Source organism: Aspergillus aculeatus (assembly GCF_001890905.1).
Source record: "Aspergillus aculeatus ATCC 16872 unplaced genomic scaffold ASPACscaffold_1, whole genome shotgun sequence".
In the NCBI taxonomy this organism is placed as follows: domain Eukaryota; kingdom Fungi; phylum Ascomycota; class Eurotiomycetes; order Eurotiales; family Aspergillaceae; genus Aspergillus; species Aspergillus aculeatus.
In genome coordinates, this window is record NW_017962976.1 from 496,122 (window position 1) to 513,715 (window position 17,594).

Here is a 17,594-nt window from a genome sequence, read left to right on the forward strand (position 1 = left end):
GATGCACTATCAGCGCAAACCTGGAAGAGAAGATGTTTAATTGTCTTCTGCACAGACAGGGACAGGGCAGGAAGGCAGGACTGACTGGTGACCACAATGGGACCGACCCACCAAAGAGGCGCTAGTGCGGGGGTGAGCAGCAAAAAAGAACGACAGCAGCCGGATTTGAACCGACGCCTCCGAAGAGAATAGATTTCAATATTAATTCAAGTCTATCGCCTTAACCACTCGGCCATACTGCCTTTGATGAATAATGCTTCCGCTACCCAAGGATATACCCGCTATAACGGCGGAGCATAGGCATAGTGTCCTCCTATCTTTTGCAGGTCTAAATCAAGCAATTGAATGATGCGGGTGTGGTTATGACTTGGAGATAGTGCGGCTCTTTTGTTTGTCAATGGTGTAGCGCATGTAGCGGATTGAATAGGTCAACATTGCCCACCTATCCATATATGGTATGGATATTCCGTAGTCTACTGTGTACCTAGTAACTTAGTGGTGAACAGTCGCTCTAGACTTCCCAGTTCTGATTGGGGTTGTCAATTAGTGCGTTAGCTTGCCTATCATAAGGGATTGATTCTGTTGACTTCCGGTCAGTGCTACTTTCCCACTACTGTATGGCGTGTCCTGTTTGCCGGCAGCAGGAGTACCAGTTTTGCGGCCATCAATAACCCCGCCTGCTGGACTGTATCTACCACTGCTGCGTACTCATATACTGTGGCGGCAATGTGCGGGGCTAGGATTGGGCTAGCATCAGGCCTAGCATACATGGGTGATCCATTTTAGTCTAGGGAATGGGGATGGTGGGCCGGGCGAAAAAAACGACAACAGTCGGATTTGAACCGACGCCTCCGAAGAGAATAGATTTCTAGTCTATCGCCTTAGACCGCTCGGCCATATTGTCATTCTCATGAATCTGGAACGCATAAGTTTGTACTATAGTCCTAAACATAAACGGTTTGAGTAACCGAAGCATCATGGGGTATTCTTCATATATGTACGTCTGCGATATAGCTAGTGGTAACTGTAGATTATGCTGTATAAGGCTGTCTCTTGCATGGCTACTGAAGTATACTGGTCGCGTGCTGTCTCTTCACACGCTTGGATACATAAGGCGCCGGTTCCGGCATTCGTCGTCCACTATATATCTACGGTGGGCTGCCCATGTGGTATGCACCTGCGTACTTTGTGTTGGACGAAACAGACACCAACAACTGCACAGGCACTGGGATGAATCAAGCCTGCATCACCACCAATACACAGAGCCCCAACCTGACCATACCGACACAATCCCACCACACCACCCACATCGCGACCACAACCACAGCAAGAGTGGCAGCCCACCTCTCACACCGCACCAAGAATCCCACATAACAGATGTCGTTTGGAAAATAACAAAACCCAAAAGGACAAAGCACCACACCGTGCCCCTCCAATCCAAATTCTAATCTCCCCGTCACACCCAAAGGTATCGCAGCAAAGGTAGTAACCCGGCCAAGCCAAGTCATCGTCATCATCACATGCACCTGGGTGTAATGCGCATGTGAAAGTCGAAGCAGCTCCCCCTTCCCCCGCCCTCTCCATTCTTGCCCCGAAATCGTAATCATACAGAGGTTTACTCGGAACAATACCAGTCTACCACGAGATACCCTGCGACAGCGAAAGAGTGTGCCGCTTGCCCAACCTGGTAGATGACCGAGCACAGTACGCATGGCCAATAGCCGATAGAGATTACAACGACAGAATGAAAGAAGACCGCGACATTAACACGTTAACAATGATAGAACCACAACTAGACCAACAGCGTGAGCATAAAAGCCGCATTAGACTTTGCCCCCACGGCATCCGAAAATCGAACTTCATCAGATCATCACCGCATTAGAACATGAATAAGCAGGGACCGAACAGACGACCGCATCACCTCCTCGCCCCGGTATTTGAAGCCCGACCATAGGATGCGCCCCCCGCGGCACTGTACGCGGGTGGCGGGGTCGGAGTAGGCGACGGCGCTCTCCCTCCGTAGGAGGCCTGTGCCTGACTGCCACTCGCTTGAGCAGGGAGTTCACCGCCATCACCGGTACCAACAACCACCTGCTTGCCGTCACGCATCCGCCCAACAACCATGCCCTTGGCGACAGACTTGAGGAAAGCCTTGCGGCTGACACCCGAGGCATCGATGTAAACCAGCCCGACGTTCTTAACACCGCCGGTCAGATTGGATGCCACAGCCCCGGCCTGATCCCCGTAGCGGTGTCCAATCACAGTGGTGGCAGCGTTCGAGCTAGAGGTCAAGACGTGCCGGGCACCCTGCTCAATGCCGTCCGCCAGAGTCGAGAACGCGATCAAGGACTTATTCAGAATCCCGGGCTTATACTCACTGCCATACTTATCGATACCCCTTTGTCGCTCCGTGTTGTTCCGGCGGGCCAGCGATGCCCCAATATTTTGGGCATATCTCCCAACCTGGCCGACAGTTTTGGCCGAGAGGTCGGCGGCGCCCTCAGAAAAGGTGCCAACCTTGCGGATGCGCGAGTGGGTGGTCTCCGAAAAGGTCATCGGCTTCGGGTTTGGCCTTGTCTTCCTTGTGAAGGTGTCGGCACCACTCGTAAGCGCATTGGCCAGGTATGTAGACCCGGTGACAATCAAACGCGAAGCCTTCGCAGAAGTCTGGACGATGGTCGACTTCTGGTAAGCCGGGTGACGTGCCATACGCAGATACTCCTCGGACACGTTGCTGACATTGACTTTGTTGCCTTCGCCTTCGGAAGGAAGCTCAATCTCCACGGGCCCTAGTGATGTTAGAAACATGTTGCGACCACAAATATCGGGGCTAAGCCGTGCAGTATAGAATCACCTACTCTTCGAGCCGGGTTTGACGTCCGGCCTTTCCACAACGTCATAGCCCTCCATCTCACCCACCACACTGCCATCCTCCTCATCGACCAGAACAATCCTACCATGCGCATCACCCCCGGGAGAAGCGGCAGATGAGACATATCCCTCACCGGGCGCATACGTCGAGGGGTTGTATGGAGCATGGTCCCCAGCTGGAGGTGCGCGGTCGAGGAATGCAGTGTATTGAGCGAGGATCGTCTCAAAGGTGTCAATATCCTCTTGTGTCACCTTGTCAGGCCCATGTCCGATGGAGGGAAACTGGATGCGAATAAAGGCTCCTGCATCAGGACCCAGATCCCAACGAGGGATTAGGTAGCTATTCGGCGGCTGGTGGAAAATCTGGGTGGTAGCGGGGAGAGCCAAATCCAGCTCCGGTGGCAGATTTAGATGAAGATAGAAGTCATCCTCTGTGAGTGCATCCTGGGAGGGCACGGGGAACGAGCTTCCGGGGATAGCGGTCTTGGTCGGAACCATCAACAGGGAAAGTGTTTGCGGCCCCGACGGAGTGAGCTCTGACTCCTCGCCATTCTGGATGTGAAAGGCTCGAATGTTGTCAATACTGTACAGAAGTCTTGGGTCATGCACGGTCGAAGCCATGGCTGCAACTCCGTTGACTCTGGACCGGTTGTGACGAAGGGTTAAGGTTAAAGAAAAAGCGCGAGGGCTGTCGACGTCAGGTGGGGACAAGGTGTCGGTAATGCGGGGGAGGGGAGCCGATAATGGACCAGACACAGTCGCGATGAAGGTGAAATAAGTAACGAGGGTTGAATCAGAGGGGTAATTCTCAAGTAGGCAGAGAACGGAAGAATTGATAGAAACCTGCCACCAGGGAGGAAGGCCATAAATAGCTAGACACAGCGCCTCTGTCCCTCATGGCTGGCCAAGTCCGTCATGGGGGAGGGGTGCCAGCGTGGGATGGATCCATCAGGGAATGAAATGAATGAGTGGATGGATGAATGAACGTCAGACCCTGGAATGACATAAGCACCCGACGCCTCCTAGCGCCTGCTGCGCCACACGTCAATCACCTCCGGCACCGCCACCGGTTGATAAGGCGAGCTGTGAGTGGTTGGGAAAGGGCAACAACTGACCTACACAGGCCCAACGTACCTGATGTGTACAGTACGTGTACTTCACCACCACCCCAACGATTTCAACAGAAGAGCGTCCCAAGAGGCGAATTGTCCAAGTCCTTCCAATCAAGACTTCGAATCGCCTGAAATCACTATCCGTGGTAATTGAGACCGACCAGCGGCTACAAGGACCTTTTTTTTTTTAGCATCCCCGGGCGCTTAAGCACTGGCCTCCGACCGTATTGTAAGTCATTGCGCTACTACTAGCCAGCCCATCCTACAAGCGATCTGGACATCGAATCGCACTGAGCCAGCGCTTCCTTCTCCCCCACAAGCATGGCACAGTTCCAGATTCTTTCCGACCTACACCTCGAGAACCCGCGAGCATACGACCTCTTCGGAATCACCCCGACCGCGCCCTACCTAGCCCTGCTGGGGGACATCGGCAACGTCAAAGATGATGGCTACCTGCAATTCCTCGAAGCCCAGCTTCACCGCTTCAAGATCGTCTTCCTCGTCCTGGGCAACCACGAGCCCTTCGATGCCAGCTGGCCGGCCACACGCGAACGCCTGCAGCAATTCTCCGAGAAGATCCAGGACCGGCGCCAAAGGGCAGCGACGACGTCGTCGCAGCTGGGGGAGTTCGTCCTCCTCGATCGCACGCGGTACCGCCTCACGCCCCAGGTGACAGTCCTGGGCTGTACATTCCACTCGCGCGTGAGTGAGGATCAGGAGGAGACCGTCAGCCACGCCCTGAACGACTTTCACTACATCCAGGACTGGACGGTCGAGCAGCACCGTGCGGCCCACGAGGCCGAGCGTGCCTGGCTCAACGACCAGGTCACCGACATCGCCCGTGACGATCCGCATCATCGCATCGTCATCTTCAGCCATCACAGCCCGACCGTCGCGGTGGCGGCCGTGGACCCGCGCTACGCCGACAGTCCGATCACGTCGGCGTTCGCGACGGACCTCATCGGAGAGCCGTGCTGGGAGCGACCGCAGGTGCGCCTGTGGGCGTTCGGGCATACGCATTACAACTGCGACTTCACGGACGATCGGTCCGGGAAGCGGATTGTGGCGAACCAGAGGGGGTACTACTTTGCGCAGTCCATCAAATTCGATCCCGCCAAGGTGTTTTGCGTGTGATTGGGTGTTTAGGGTTGATGATTTTGAAAGTCATTTTCTGTTTGATTTGGAGTTTTTGTTTTTGTTTTGATTTGGTGTTATTTTTTTAATATATAGATTAGTATAGTATATTCATAGCGACAATAGAGCATAGCGTTTCCATTCCTGTGGTAACTCTGCAAGATGCAAGATGATGCTGTCCCATAACGTGCGGGGGAATGGAATGATGAAGAATGAATATCTTTGTCGGACGGATGATCTGCAGTTGGATTAAACCAACCCATGGGAACGCCGCGTTTAGCCGAGGCTCGAAATACCTCGGCCTCGTGATCCCCGGCCAATTCCCCAGAACGCTGGCTTCCCTTTCCCCGTTCCCCATTTCTATTCTCCTCGCTATCTCCTTGACACGCACCTCAAAGAACCCACCCCGCCATCGTTATCTCCTGCTGGATTCAGTCTTGTTTCGTTATTAGCCAGCTAAAATATACCCAATATACCACACTCCCACAATCACAATGACAAGTCTCTCCCGCGTATTGCGGCCTTTGTCCCGCACCGCTGCTTCCGCCCGCCTTATTACGACAAGACAGCCGTTGCGGACCCGAGTTCTTCCTAGGTATGAGGTTATACGCGAGGTGTCCAACCACTGGTATAGAACTCAAGAAACTAACCGGGACATTCCGTCCGATCAGCAGTACCCAAGCATTCTCCACCACGTCCCGCCGGCGGGACGTCGACCTTTCCGGGCTGACGCCTACCCCGATTACCTTCCTGTCCGAGACGGAGTCCCTGATGGCGGAGAGCGTGTCCAAGTTCGCGCAGGAGCAGATCAGCCCGAAGGTGCGGGAGATGGACGAGGCGGAGACGATGGACGCGGCGGTGGTGGAGCAGCTGTTCGAGCAAGGGCTGATGAGCATCGAAATCCCCGAGGAATACGGCGGGGCGGGGATGAACTTCACGGCGGCGATCGTGGCCATCGAGGAGCTGGCGCGTGTCGACCCCAGCGTCAGCGTGCTGGTCGACGTCCACAACACCCTGGTCAACACCGCTATCATGAAGTACGGCGACGCCCAGGCCCGCCGCACCTGGCTGCCCCGGCTGGCCACCGGCACCGTGGGCTCCTTTTGCCTCTCGGAGCCGGCTTCCGGTTCTGATGCCTTCGCCTTGCAGACCAAGGCCGAGAAGACCGCCGAGGGTTACAAGCTCAATGGCTCCAAGATGTGGATCACCAACGCCATGGAGTCCGGCATTTTCATCGTCTTTGCCAATCTCGACCCCAGCCAAGGGTACAAGGGCATCACCGCGTTCATCGTTGAGAAGGATACTCCCGGCTTTTCGATCGCCAAGAAAGAGAAGAAACTCGGCATCCGCGCCAGCAGTACCTGTGTGCTCAACTTTGATGATGTCGTCATCCCGAAGAGTAACCTCTTGGGTGAGGAGGGTCAGGGATACAAGTACGCAATTAGCGTGCTGAATGAGGGTCGCATTGGTATTGCGGCTCAAATGACCGGCCTAGCGCTGGGAGCTTGGGAAAATGCTGCCCAGTAAGAGGATTTCCCTTCCCCCCCCCTATCCCCATCAAATTATCTTCCCATCGCTCGAATTCCCCACCGTATCTTTTATTTCACTTCCGTCACCAAGCGTTCTGCAGGGATCAATTCGCTGACCATGATTGATACAGGTACGTCTGGAACGACCGCCGACAATTCGGCCAATTGATCGGCAATTTCCAGGGCATGCAGCACCAGCTGGCCCAGGCGTATACCGAGATTGCCGCCGCCCGCGCGCTGGTCTACAACGCGGCGCGGAAGAAGGAGGCCGGCCAGGATTTCGTCCACGACGCCGCCATGGCCAAGCTGTACGCGTCGCAGGTCGCCGGGCGCGTGTCCAGCTCCGCGGTCGAGTGGATGGGAGGAATGGGCTTCGTACGCGAAGGCATCGCCGAGAAAATGTTCCGGGACAGCAAGATCGGGGCGATCTACGAGGGCACGAGCAACATCCAGCTGCAGACCATCGCCAAGCTGTTGCAGAAGCAGTACACTCGCTAAAAGTGCTCAGGTTGTATGTGGTGCTTGGCAATTAGCATTGGCCGTAGTCAGCAGTGCTAACTGGTAATGAATATATTCGAACTACTACGTACCGAGCTTGGCTCTAGAGTCCTAGACTCACTAGATTGAAATGGCGTGATTGGATTAAGCTCCACTTCCGCTGAAAAGGGCCTTCTGCTCGTCTTTTCCGTCTCTGCTTTTTTCATTTTTCATTTTTCATTTTTTTTTGTTCTCCCTCTCTCTGTTCAGTGTTGATTGTTCCTGGTTGCGGGTTGGGAAAGCGGGCCCCGTCTTTTTTGGAGCTCCTCAAAACTCCAAGTCTCGGGGTCGATTCTTCTTCGAGGCTTAGCTTGGAAAACAGGAAAGGAACCCCCCCCCCCCCTTATCCCATCGGAAATCAAAACCGATCTACTACCGTATTGCGGATGCATGTTTGAGTATTTTGGCAAGTGGGCAATTGTGAAGAACCCCCCCGGTAATCCTCTAGTCTAGTAAGCGATAGAAAATGCCAGAATAGGTCCCCATGATGCTCGTCTAATCCGATCGGAAGCGGGTTACATGAATGCATACAAAAGGGAAATTGATCATCGTGGGAGCATCGTGGGACGGGGCCATCGGCTGGAGCCGATAGCCAGCCGTGAAGTCTTTATCCAATAATGTAGCACAAAATGTGAAAGGTCCTGGGGATAATGGAATTGAATCCGACGGGATAAGATTTTGATTTCGGCATGGTTCAAATCTCGATCAAGCACTTTGGAGTCCCGCCAGCCCCGGCACTTCAGGTGAATGCTTTGCATCAAGCAGAAATCTTGTTGTCTATTCCTGGGTAGCTCGTGGCTTGTGTGCAGAGCCTCAAGGTGTTGATGATAATGACTGCACCCGGGTACGTGGGTTTGTAACCGGTTCCTCCCCGAGCCGGGCTCCGGCCCAGTACCGTGGTTTGCTCCATTCGCCGCCATTCACATTCCGGAAATTTGGTAATAGCAAGTGGGTTTGATTTCACCCTCGCTTCTCGAACAAACGGATCTTGCAGCCTTGCATAATGTTGACTTTCGCTTATCTCTGACTCCACGGACTTGGTCATACATCCTTTTTTTGGACGCCCAATCGTACACATCGTCCCAATCATGCCGGTGAAAGAAGTGCCAAGCTCGTGGCGTATCTCCTGCATCGAAAAAGTTGGGGATGCTGTGCCGAAACTTTGGGTTGGGCCTGCCTAACGAGCCGACCTCCCGGGCGCTTTAGTCCGAAGGCAGGGTTGCGGGAGGGGGTGGTCTGGATAATCTCGCGGCTGCTGCAAGATCCCGGAGACCGAGCAGTCAAATCCAAACTCGGACTGATCTTTTAATCCAAATCAATGTGCATTATCCGCGCCCTTTCCCGCTGGACAAGGGAGACGAGTGGATTTCCTCGCTTGCCACGGATCATATTACGCTGGATTGTGTAGCCTCTGGGCCTCTTCTGATTCTCCAAAAGTCACGATTGATGATGGCTCCAGTCATAGCTATACTCGTTCCTCGGTTGTGTCGAATGTGACGGGATGGTATGCTCGTGATATTGCTGTGGTGCCTGGACAACAGGATACCCCGATGATTCTCTTTCTGAAGAACAAGTTGGCACCGACATCGATCGTTGACCTGGAACACAGGGTATTTGGGGTTGGGTGTGGTGTGAGCTCTCCTGCCCGAGACCACGAATAGCCTCGGGGTGGTAGCCCTGCGGGTAAGGCGGGTAACCCGCATCAGGAGGCTGGGCCGGTTGTGCACAGAGGGAAGGATTGTAACTGATATGGGCTGAAGCGACCGGTAGCGGGTTGGGCGCTTGAATGTGACTTTCATAGACATATGGCTCGAGCCTAGCCCCATAGCTTGTGTCCGAAGGTTCCCCTACGGAAGATGTCCGAGCTGAACCGTATGGTTGCCACTCGGGAGCAATGGATGTTCGACTTGATGTGGACAGCACCGAGGCCGCCCTGGAAGCTGGATTCAAGCTCAAGGAGTCCGGGAGATGAGGTGAAGGTAGCATGGACCCGGAGGGGGTGCTGTATGAGCCATCTGACAAGCAATAAACATGATGATCAGCAATTGGGGCATGGTGGCCTATATGGAGGAATACACTTTGTCACTCACCCAGGCTTGAATGACCCTGTCTGCCTGTGGCCAGGGCTAATTGGTGTCTTAGGGAACGAATCTCCATCTCCATTGCAGTATTTCGTCGGACTATCTCGTCGAACCGGTCTCCTTTGATTTTCAGCTCAGCCACCTGATGCTCTAGACGCTCGATATGCTCCTTTGTCCGCTGACGAATGGTTCTTTGAGCCTCACGGTCATTGGCACGCTTCCTTTCTAGTTGCTCGGCAGAGAGCGACGTCACTTTCCGTGCTCCAGCACGCGATTCGCGTTTCTTCGTCTGCGGAGGTTCCGGGGCAGGGCTCATTCTGCTAACCGACTCGTAGTCAGCTTGATAGTCTCAGTGGCCAAAGAAGCGACAGTCATATGGGACAGGAATATATGTGAATGGGGGTGCGATAGGCCCCAGAGGAAGACAGAGAAGTTAGAGAGAAGCAGTTCTCTCAAGATGCGACTATAGCTGTTCCGAATGCGTGGGTCGCACTAAACTAGCTATATATATATGTTTCCAGCGGGACAAGAAGGAGCCACCGGATTTTAATCAAAAACAAGACAGGCGGTTAAGATAAGTTAGTAATCGTTGTTGAGAATTATGGTTAGGAAATGGACCCATTTTGGCTCGGGCTGTGAAGCCCCATTCCGGAAGGCCGCCAGATTCGCGCGCAGGTTTAGGCACGTAAACTGTAAAGGTAAAGCCCCCTCCGGGGGGAACCTTAGTAGATCGTGTACATAGCAAAAGAGGGAATATTTTGAGACTAAGAGGGGAGAAGGGGATTTCCCCGCCTGCTGTCCTCTGTGTGAAATTTTCCCCAACATTACTGGTCATTCCCAATGGTCTTCTTTTCTAGCCTCTAACAGGGCCAATGAGTAAGGCTTTGTCACTGAAATCCCTGTATAGTAGGTCAGTAGTAAGTAGTCAGCACGCTATTACGACGGGGTTGTTCCGGCGCTGCGCTATGTGTGCTTTGCCGACCTCCGCCTCCCCTCCCCCCACCTCTCTCTTCCCAACCTACTAAGCTACAAGCATACTCCAAGGATCTTGGGGAGGGAGGGGGGAGGTGTCTAGGCAAACTAGAGATTAGACAGCCTAGCCGGGGTTTGTGATGAAATGGCTGCTGCGACGGACTGCGTCGCCCCTCTCCCTCGTCAGGTGCCCGACACTGCTAAACACCGCTGCATCGTATCAGACCAGATGAAAGCAGATCTGGCAGGGTGTCATTTGTCCTTGCAGCACTGACTGAAAGCAGCATTGTGGGAATAAAAGCATCCAGAGCATTGTCCCTCCCATAGGTAGAGGTCAGCCAATCGGTGGATCTTAGTCTATCCGGGCCACATGGCAACCCCGATTGAGCGGCGGATACGGCCCTCTAAGCGGGAACAAAAGAAAACCTCAGTATGTCATGGCCTCGCCAGAGTAAAAAACACTCAAGGGCTTGAATTGGCTTTTGAGAGCTTCTTGGCAAGTTTGTCTCCGACAGGTTGGGAGCTGACCGAAGAACAAAAAGTGGCAATTGAAGGGGGGGAGGGGGCCGCTCTTAGGGCGATGGGGCATCGCTGGGGCACAACCGACCTTCTCTGTAAGGGTTAGAAGCAGGCCAGCGGACCTGGAACAGTGGGCTTGGATGGGCGAAGCGTGTGTGAGTAGTAGCAGGAACCACGTACGTATCGAAGCTCCGAATGCACAGTTCTGGCGATCTGCGACCTCTATGTGGAATGTGCTGCGCAGTCAGCGATCCTTAGATCTCAGCCGGCAATTAGCATAAATGACCATCGGCTGAACGTGGACCCTTCTAGTGTCTATCTAGCCTTGTGATCGTGAACGAATTGCGCATCCCTCGTCTTAGCGCCAGTGAGACTTACTGAGTAAGATCTAACCTAATCCCAAAAGGGTGAGCTATTTCCGAAACCCGAAATCTCCGCGACAAGATTTTTTCCAGATTTGGTGGGAGCTGAGAGAAGTTGCGAAAGTCTCTCCCAGTCTCAGTGAAATCACTAAGCTCTCGCTAAGCCGGTTCCATGGTTGCATCTGAATGGTGCTCGCCACGAGGATGAGTAGATCGGATCCACCCCTCAACCCCCTTATCTTAGCCTCCTTGAAATGAGAAGTCGATTCGCTGAACCGAACGGAGACGAGGAGAACTTTAAAAGGTCAATCGGGATACGGCGAGGAGCCGAAAAGGCTGGAACTCGTACAACAGAAGCCCATCGAATAATCGCAGAAGCACGATTTCTCGGCCGTAGCGCATCGCCGCATTGTGGTGACTTGTACTAACTGCTGGTGCCGGTCTAAACAGCAGGCAACTTCAAGACAAGCCAGCGTTGATCTGCGACGAATTGGAATACGGATGGCTGATTTTAAATGCATGACGCATGGTCTCTGTCTGCTGTTCAGTGGGCACTGGGTTAATGCTGAAATGCCTCCAATTTTGTTTCAAGACTCGTCTCGTATGCCGTTAGCCCAAAGACTGCAGCACTTGAAGGATAAAAGAGATCCTGTCGCGACCACTGCCGCGACGACTACCGATCATCATTCGCCCAGAAGAAGCTTCCGGCAAAAGCAACCGATTTCAGAAATCCAAAATAGAACGATGAATTGAACTGAAGTCAAGGAGCAGCCTCTGAGCCAGCCATGACGTTGGTGCGATTTCGATCGAATACCGGCTATTGGTGGCGAGGGGCTAGGAGTTCGGAGAGTGATCCATCGATTGGACAATACTAGAGAGCCTTGCAGTTGCGCTGATAGCAGCTGCATAGCATCATTTCAGGCTGCATCGTAGTGAGACCTGGTAGAGCAGTAGTAAGACAGTTTTGTCTGAATTTCGATCGACTTTGCAGAAGTCTCTCCATCTTGTCCAACGCCAGAAGCGCTACTGCGCCTTTGAAGAAATCTATAACGGCCTCGCTTTGAGCATGAGAGCATGCAGAGCATGCAGAGCTACGCAGCCTACGACTGCGTACATGTCACGCCCCGGAGAACCTCCGTTGCATGCTTGTTACGTTCCCTGCTCCCATCGTATCCGAACATCCCGTAGTTCCCTGGAACCGCAGGACTGGGTGTACAATTTATGAAGCTGGAGCAGAACGCAGGGAATGTTCATACACACCCTGATCAGCACGAGAAGGCCCAAAAGCCGTGCATAATAGCCGTGGGCATGATCGTTGCTTTCTATCTATTGCACGTGTTCGAGCGCTTTGTCCTAGATTCCTTTGTGCGCTTCGTGGCCCAAGTGAGGGGTGTAAGGTGTAAGATGTACGTCGTAGACATCGACTAAACTGCTGGATGATGCAAGCTCATCGGACTTGATTTGGAGACGAGACAATGCAGACCAGGTCATGACGACACTAATAACAGGAGACCGCTATAGACCGGGGTGTGTCAGCTCGCTATCAGGCCGTTGTCTCGTGATTTGCCAGGGGGGGGGGCTACGCAGGGAATCAAAAGGATGAAAGAAGACCATGCGAGAGATGGTAATAGCCGGGAAACACACGAGGGTGTGTTCTAGCTTGATCAATTCTCTGAAGATAACAAGAGCGCTGTTTGTTGTGATATTATGAAAAACTGGGCGACAGGAAGGCGGGGAGACCCGGCGCCGCGGACAATTGTACTTACCTGATTTGGCCATTTTGAACTCGGCAGCCAGTTGTTGTTATGCTTCTGCTCTCCGCTTCCATTTCATTCATCAATTATTCGCAACCCACTTGTCCCCATTCTCAACGACAAACACCCACACTAATGCAAGATTAACTTCTGGCTTCTCTTCAAGGCGCTCAGCGATATCAGCCCATGGATCCGAGCTACAAAGCCCGTAAGGAGGCTTTTGTGTCCAATCTAACCGGTGGGAGCATCCTCGAGATTAATGCGGTGACCTTGGTAGCTCCGGTATGTTGTGTACACATGTCCAGTATCTGAAAATGACCCCAGTGTGTACTAATTATCAAACTCAACCTGCCTCATCTCACCTCATCTCGTCTCTTCTCTTTCTCTTCTGATTCATGATATCTTCTAGGCCGCCATCCTTCTTTGGTCCGTCCTCCAATCCCGCCTTTCCTTCTTCTCTCCATACACCTCCGCGGCGCTGGTCACCGATTTCCTACTCAATATCCTTGCGATTCTCTTTGCAACCACCGTGTATTCTGCAGCACCATGGACTCTAAACGCTCTTCTTCTCGCTCCGGCTTTACTGCTGCTGCTCAATTCACGACCCCAACCCGCTCAAAAAAAGGCCAAGCCACCGCCGCAGGCTTCGGTATCGAAGAAAAGTGAATCCGAGCCCGATCACTCCCTCCCAATTCTCCCTTATTTGACAACCTATCGGGCATGTATGATGGTAATCACTTGTGCTGCCATTCTGGCCGTGGACTTCCGTGTGTTCCCTAGGAGATTTGCCAAAGTCGAAAATTGGGGAACCTCGCTCATGGATCTGGGAGTTGGGTCGTTTGTGTTCTCTGGAGGGGTGGTCTCGGCTCGCTCAGTTCTCAAGAGTCGTCAAATGGGAGGCCCGAAGAAGTCCCTGGGCCAGCGACTGGTGGCCTCGACCCGCCACTCCATTCCTCTGCTCGCCCTGGGGCTGATCCGACTGTACAGTGTCAAAGGTCTCGACTATGCTGAGCATGTGACGGAATATGGCGTGCATTGGAACTTCTTTTTCACCCTAGGCTTCTTGCCTCCCTTTGTTGAGATCTTTGACGCCCTCGCGGCGCTGGTCCCATCCTACGAGCTCTTGTCCCTTGGGGTTGCGGCTTTGTATCAGGTGGCTCTGGAATCCACTGACCTGAAGAGCTATATACTGGTCGCTCCCCGGGGACCCGACTTGCTCTCCAAGAATCGGGAAGGGGTCTTCTCGTTCGTAGGGTATTTTGCGATCTTCCTGGCTGGCCGGGCTATTGGCATCAGGATCATGCCGCGCGGCACATCCCCGTCCACCACCCCGCAACAGGCCAGGAAACGTGTGCTAGCTACCTTGGGAGGCCAGACTCTGGTTTGGACCGTGATATTCCTGCTCAACTCGACGTATGCGTTGGGCTACGGCGCAAATCTTCCGGTGTCGCGGCGCCTTGCCAACATGCCATACGTAGTATGGGTGTCGGCTTTCAACAACGCACAGCTTTTCGTGTTCTGTCTCCTGGAGACAGTCTTCTTCCCATCCGTCCATCGGACGTTGGGAAGAGAGGGCGAAGCGGAGCGGGTCTCCTATGCAACCAGCCCGATCCTTTCGGCCTTCAACAAGGGTGGACTGGCGGTGTTCTTGGTGGCCAACCTTCTCACCGGCGCGGTGAATCTTAGCGTTCCTACCTTGGACCTCAATACCGCTCAAGCCATGGTCATTTTGATTGGGTATCTCGCAATCCTGACGGGGGTTGCATTGGGGCTGGACGGAGCTGGTATCAAATTGGCACTCTGACGCGCGAGAAAGAAAGTGCAAATATTGTATTAGATGATGAGTGTATATTGATCAATCAGACAAGATTATAGTGCTTCTCACTGATCCACCAGAGAGATGAATGATGGTACACGGTAGATTGTCCGGTTGATTTAGCATCGAAGCACGCACATGGTGAGCCGCGGCTCCGCAGACAAAGGAGGAGCTCATGTGGGGAATTAATTTGGCTCGACGGGTTTGAGCGGAGCCACTACGTACAGTACTTTACTGTACGTACTGTACTTCTTCCCTCCACCCACCCACCTTCTCTTCTTCATACTCTTTTTCGCACTCTCCAAACCTCGAATGTGCCACCGAAATTACGCGCATCATGAGCGCAAAGCCCCAATTCTTTCAATATCCGGAAGTACGCGAAGGCCCTTCCGTCCCCTATAAAAATGAAGACCAAGTGATCCCAGTCTTCCGAGGCATGCCTCTAGCAATTGGAGCGAGCCTGTAAGCTACAACTGTCTTCCTCTACCTATCGCTGCCACCGAGTGATTTCCAGCCTGTGCCTTCAGCGGCCTTCCTTTCCCCCAGCGCGCGCCTTTAAAAACAAGAACAAGAAGAGCTAAGCCACCTCAAACCGTGCAGGATCCAGCACGTCGGCTTCATCCAGGACTACTTCTGGCGCAATGCCGGCTTCAACGTCATCCGCGTTCTCCCTCTCGACGACTATACCCCGCGCTACGACCCCACCGTAATTCCGGTCCTCGACTCATCGGCATCAACTACGACGACGACGACCGTACCACTACCCGTCCCGACCCAGAGACGGAAAGATCACACGGGGTACTACACCTCCGCCGACTATGTGGCTCTATATCAGTCGGGGCAATTGACGCCCTCGGCCGTGGTCGAGGCCTTGTTACCCCTGATCCGGCGCGATTTGGATTCCGCAGAGGAACAAAAGGGCGGCCGCAAACACTCGGTCGCGTTTCTAGAGTCGCAGGCCGAGCGGGTTCGGGCGGCCGCGGCGGCGTCGACGCAGCGGTACAAGGCGGGCCAGCCGCTGGGGCCGATGGATGGAGTGCCCGTGGCCGTCAAGGACGAGGTGCACCTGGAGGGATACCAGCGGACGCTGGGCAGCAAGATCGACTTCAAGGGAAAGTATCAGGGGACCTCTTGGTGCGCGAAGCAATGGGAGGATGCGGGGGCGATCATCATCGGGAAGACGACCATGCATGAGCTGGGGCTAGGTAATTCCCCCCCTTCTATCTTCTTTCGATAAGAGATCAGGAGAGACCTGACAAGAAAACAACACACCATCCAGATACGAACAACAACAACCCCAATTACGGGACCCCACGCAATCCCCACAACCACGACTACTACTGCGGCGGCTCATCTGGCGGCTCTGGCCACGCCGTCAGCGCCGGTCTGGTGCCCATCGCCCTTGGCGCCGACGGCGGTGGGTCGATTCGTATCCCTTCCTCCTTCTGCGGAATCTGGGGTTTGAAGCCCACGCACGGCCGCATCAGCGGCACGCCGACCGTCTCGCTGGCACCGACGGTGGGCGTCTACGGCCCGATGGCCAGCAGCCTTGACGACCTCGCTCTGGCCTACCGCATCATGGCAACGCCCGCTCCCGCAGCCCAGGACCCCATCTCCGCCGCCTTCCCGCCCCCACTGTCAACTTTACCACCATCCTCCTCACCTTCAACGATTCAAGAAAGCCAACCCCCAAGAACAATAGGCCTAATCCCCGCTTGGCTCGACCGCGCCCACCCCACCGTCCGCACTTGCTTCGACCAAGCCCTCACCCATCTCATCACCACCGCAGACCACGAAGCCAGGGAGTTGGAAATTCCCTACCTCCCCGAAGGCCAACGCGCCCACGTCCTGACCATCATGGCCGAAATCGCGTCCGGCCTGCAACCCGCCCAAATTAGCCACCTCTCCGCTCCCAACAAGGTCCTCGTTTCCATGGGCATGTACCAGATCACCGGCCAGGATTTCCTGGCCGCCCAACGCCTCCGCCACTGCCTCATGGCACATCTGGCCCACTTGTTCCAGCGACATCCCGGGCTGATAATCTGCACGCCCACCACCCCGATCCCCGGTTGGAAGATCCACAGGCCAGAGGATCTGACGCGCGGATTGTCAGATGGAGGTGCCTCGGTTCGGAATATGGAGTATGTCTGGTTGGCGAATTTCACGGGGTGTCCGGCAATTTCGTGTCCCGTCGGGTGGGTGGATGCTGATGGTGGTGATGGTGGGAAGGTCCCGGTCGGGTTGATGGCGATGGCGGAGTGGGGGAAGGAGGAGGAGTTGATTACTTTTGCGACGGAGTTGGAGGGGGCGTTGGGGGCTGCTGAAGGGGGAGGAGGAGGAGGAGGAGGAGGAGGAGGAGGTACCAAGGTTCCTCGGTGGGGAGGGGGCGTTGTGGGAGGATATTATCGAGTTGACCAAAAAGGCAAGTACCGCTTGATATCTGAACAATAAACGAAAGATGATATGTCGATGAGCTGTCAACAACAAGCATTGCCTGCGATTTTTTGTGATTGTGATCATGTGGAGGGTTTCTGCAGAACAAGGGGACTACGTTTCGGTGCTGATAATATGTCATGTTAGTAGGCTAGTATAATAGCCTCATTGAGCCCGTGTAAGGCAGTCAAAACTGATGTACTAACAATACACTTCGTGACAGAAAACAGCCAAGTAATAACAATAGCTGCTAGCAGCAATATTCAACAGAACGCGTAGACCACGAGTAAAACCACGTCCTAGTAAATGTGGGTATTCAAAGAACTCTATCCAGTATTAAGAATTAAAACAACGCAGGCTAAATGCCTTTCTCGGGGCAGCTGAATGACAGCCTCGATCAGCCTCGGAAGCACATATTTATGATGCTGCCTGCTGACCAGACATCTAGAGATAACCTCATGTAAGCAGAGAATG

General features: G+C 53.9%; 6 protein-coding genes and 2 non-coding genes across 8 annotated transcripts; 4 read left to right on the forward strand and 4 right to left on the reverse strand.

Moving 5' to 3' along the window:
* Window positions 1-150: 150 nt before the first annotated feature.
* Window positions 151-242, reverse strand: ASPACDRAFT_t37. The gene has a single exon. It is a non-coding gene; the product is annotated as a tRNA-Ser (tRNA).
* Window positions 243-822: 580 nt separating this feature from the next.
* Window positions 823-904, reverse strand: ASPACDRAFT_t36. Its single transcript has one exon. It is a non-coding gene; the product is annotated as a tRNA-Ser (tRNA).
* Window positions 905-1,604: 700 nt separating this feature from the next.
* ASPACDRAFT_74065 (senescence-associated domain-containing protein) lies at window positions 1,605-3,601 on the reverse strand. The gene is made up of 2 exons (XM_020204114.1): window positions 2,859-3,601; window positions 1,605-2,789 (listed from the first exon to the last, which is right to left on the reverse strand). The coding sequence occupies exons 1-2, from the start codon at window positions 3,490-3,492 to the stop codon at window positions 1,918-1,920; spliced, it is 1,506 nt and encodes a 501-aa protein (XP_020060781.1). The 5' UTR covers window positions 3,493-3,601; the 3' UTR covers window positions 1,605-1,917.
* Window positions 3,602-4,010: 409 nt separating this feature from the next.
* On the forward strand, window positions 4,011-5,238 carry ASPACDRAFT_1851427 (Ser/Thr protein phosphatase superfamily). Its single transcript, XM_020197202.1, has one exon. It carries the CDS (start codon window positions 4,305-4,307, stop codon window positions 5,115-5,117), a length of 813 nt encoding a protein of 270 aa, XP_020060782.1. The 5' UTR covers window positions 4,011-4,304; the 3' UTR covers window positions 5,118-5,238.
* A 318-nt stretch (window positions 5,239-5,556) lies between these two features.
* Window positions 5,557-7,346, forward strand: ASPACDRAFT_74067 (acyl-CoA dehydrogenase). The gene is made up of 3 exons (XM_020204115.1): window positions 5,557-5,712; window positions 5,789-6,640; window positions 6,778-7,346. The coding sequence occupies exons 1-3, from the start codon at window positions 5,612-5,614 to the stop codon at window positions 7,142-7,144; spliced, it is 1,320 nt and encodes a 439-aa protein (XP_020060783.1). The 5' UTR covers window positions 5,557-5,611; the 3' UTR covers window positions 7,145-7,346.
* A 1,653-nt stretch (window positions 7,347-8,999) lies between these two features.
* Window positions 9,000-9,580, reverse strand: ASPACDRAFT_38003 (bZIP transcription factor; the record flags this gene model as incomplete). Its single annotated transcript, XM_020200375.1, has 2 exons — window positions 9,000-9,198; window positions 9,270-9,580. 2 exons carry the CDS (start codon window positions 9,578-9,580, stop codon window positions 9,000-9,002), a joined length of 510 nt encoding a protein of 169 aa, XP_020060784.1.
* A 3,252-nt stretch (window positions 9,581-12,832) lies between these two features.
* Window positions 12,833-14,824, forward strand: gwt1 (putative GPI anchor biosynthesis protein Gwt1). Its single transcript, XM_020195342.1, has 2 exons — window positions 12,833-13,153; window positions 13,281-14,824. Exons 1-2 carry the CDS (start codon window positions 13,058-13,060, stop codon window positions 14,673-14,675), a joined length of 1,491 nt encoding a protein of 496 aa, XP_020060785.1. The 5' UTR covers window positions 12,833-13,057; the 3' UTR covers window positions 14,676-14,824.
* A 200-nt stretch (window positions 14,825-15,024) lies between these two features.
* On the forward strand, window positions 15,025-17,138 carry ASPACDRAFT_38005 (amidase; the record flags this gene model as incomplete). The annotated part of the gene is made up of 3 exons (XM_020200376.1): window positions 15,025-15,149; window positions 15,288-15,892; window positions 15,967-17,138. The coding sequence occupies 3 exons, from the start codon at window positions 15,025-15,027 to the stop codon at window positions 17,136-17,138; spliced, it is 1,902 nt and encodes a 633-aa protein (XP_020060786.1).
* Between the last annotated feature and the right edge of the window lie 456 nt (window positions 17,139-17,594).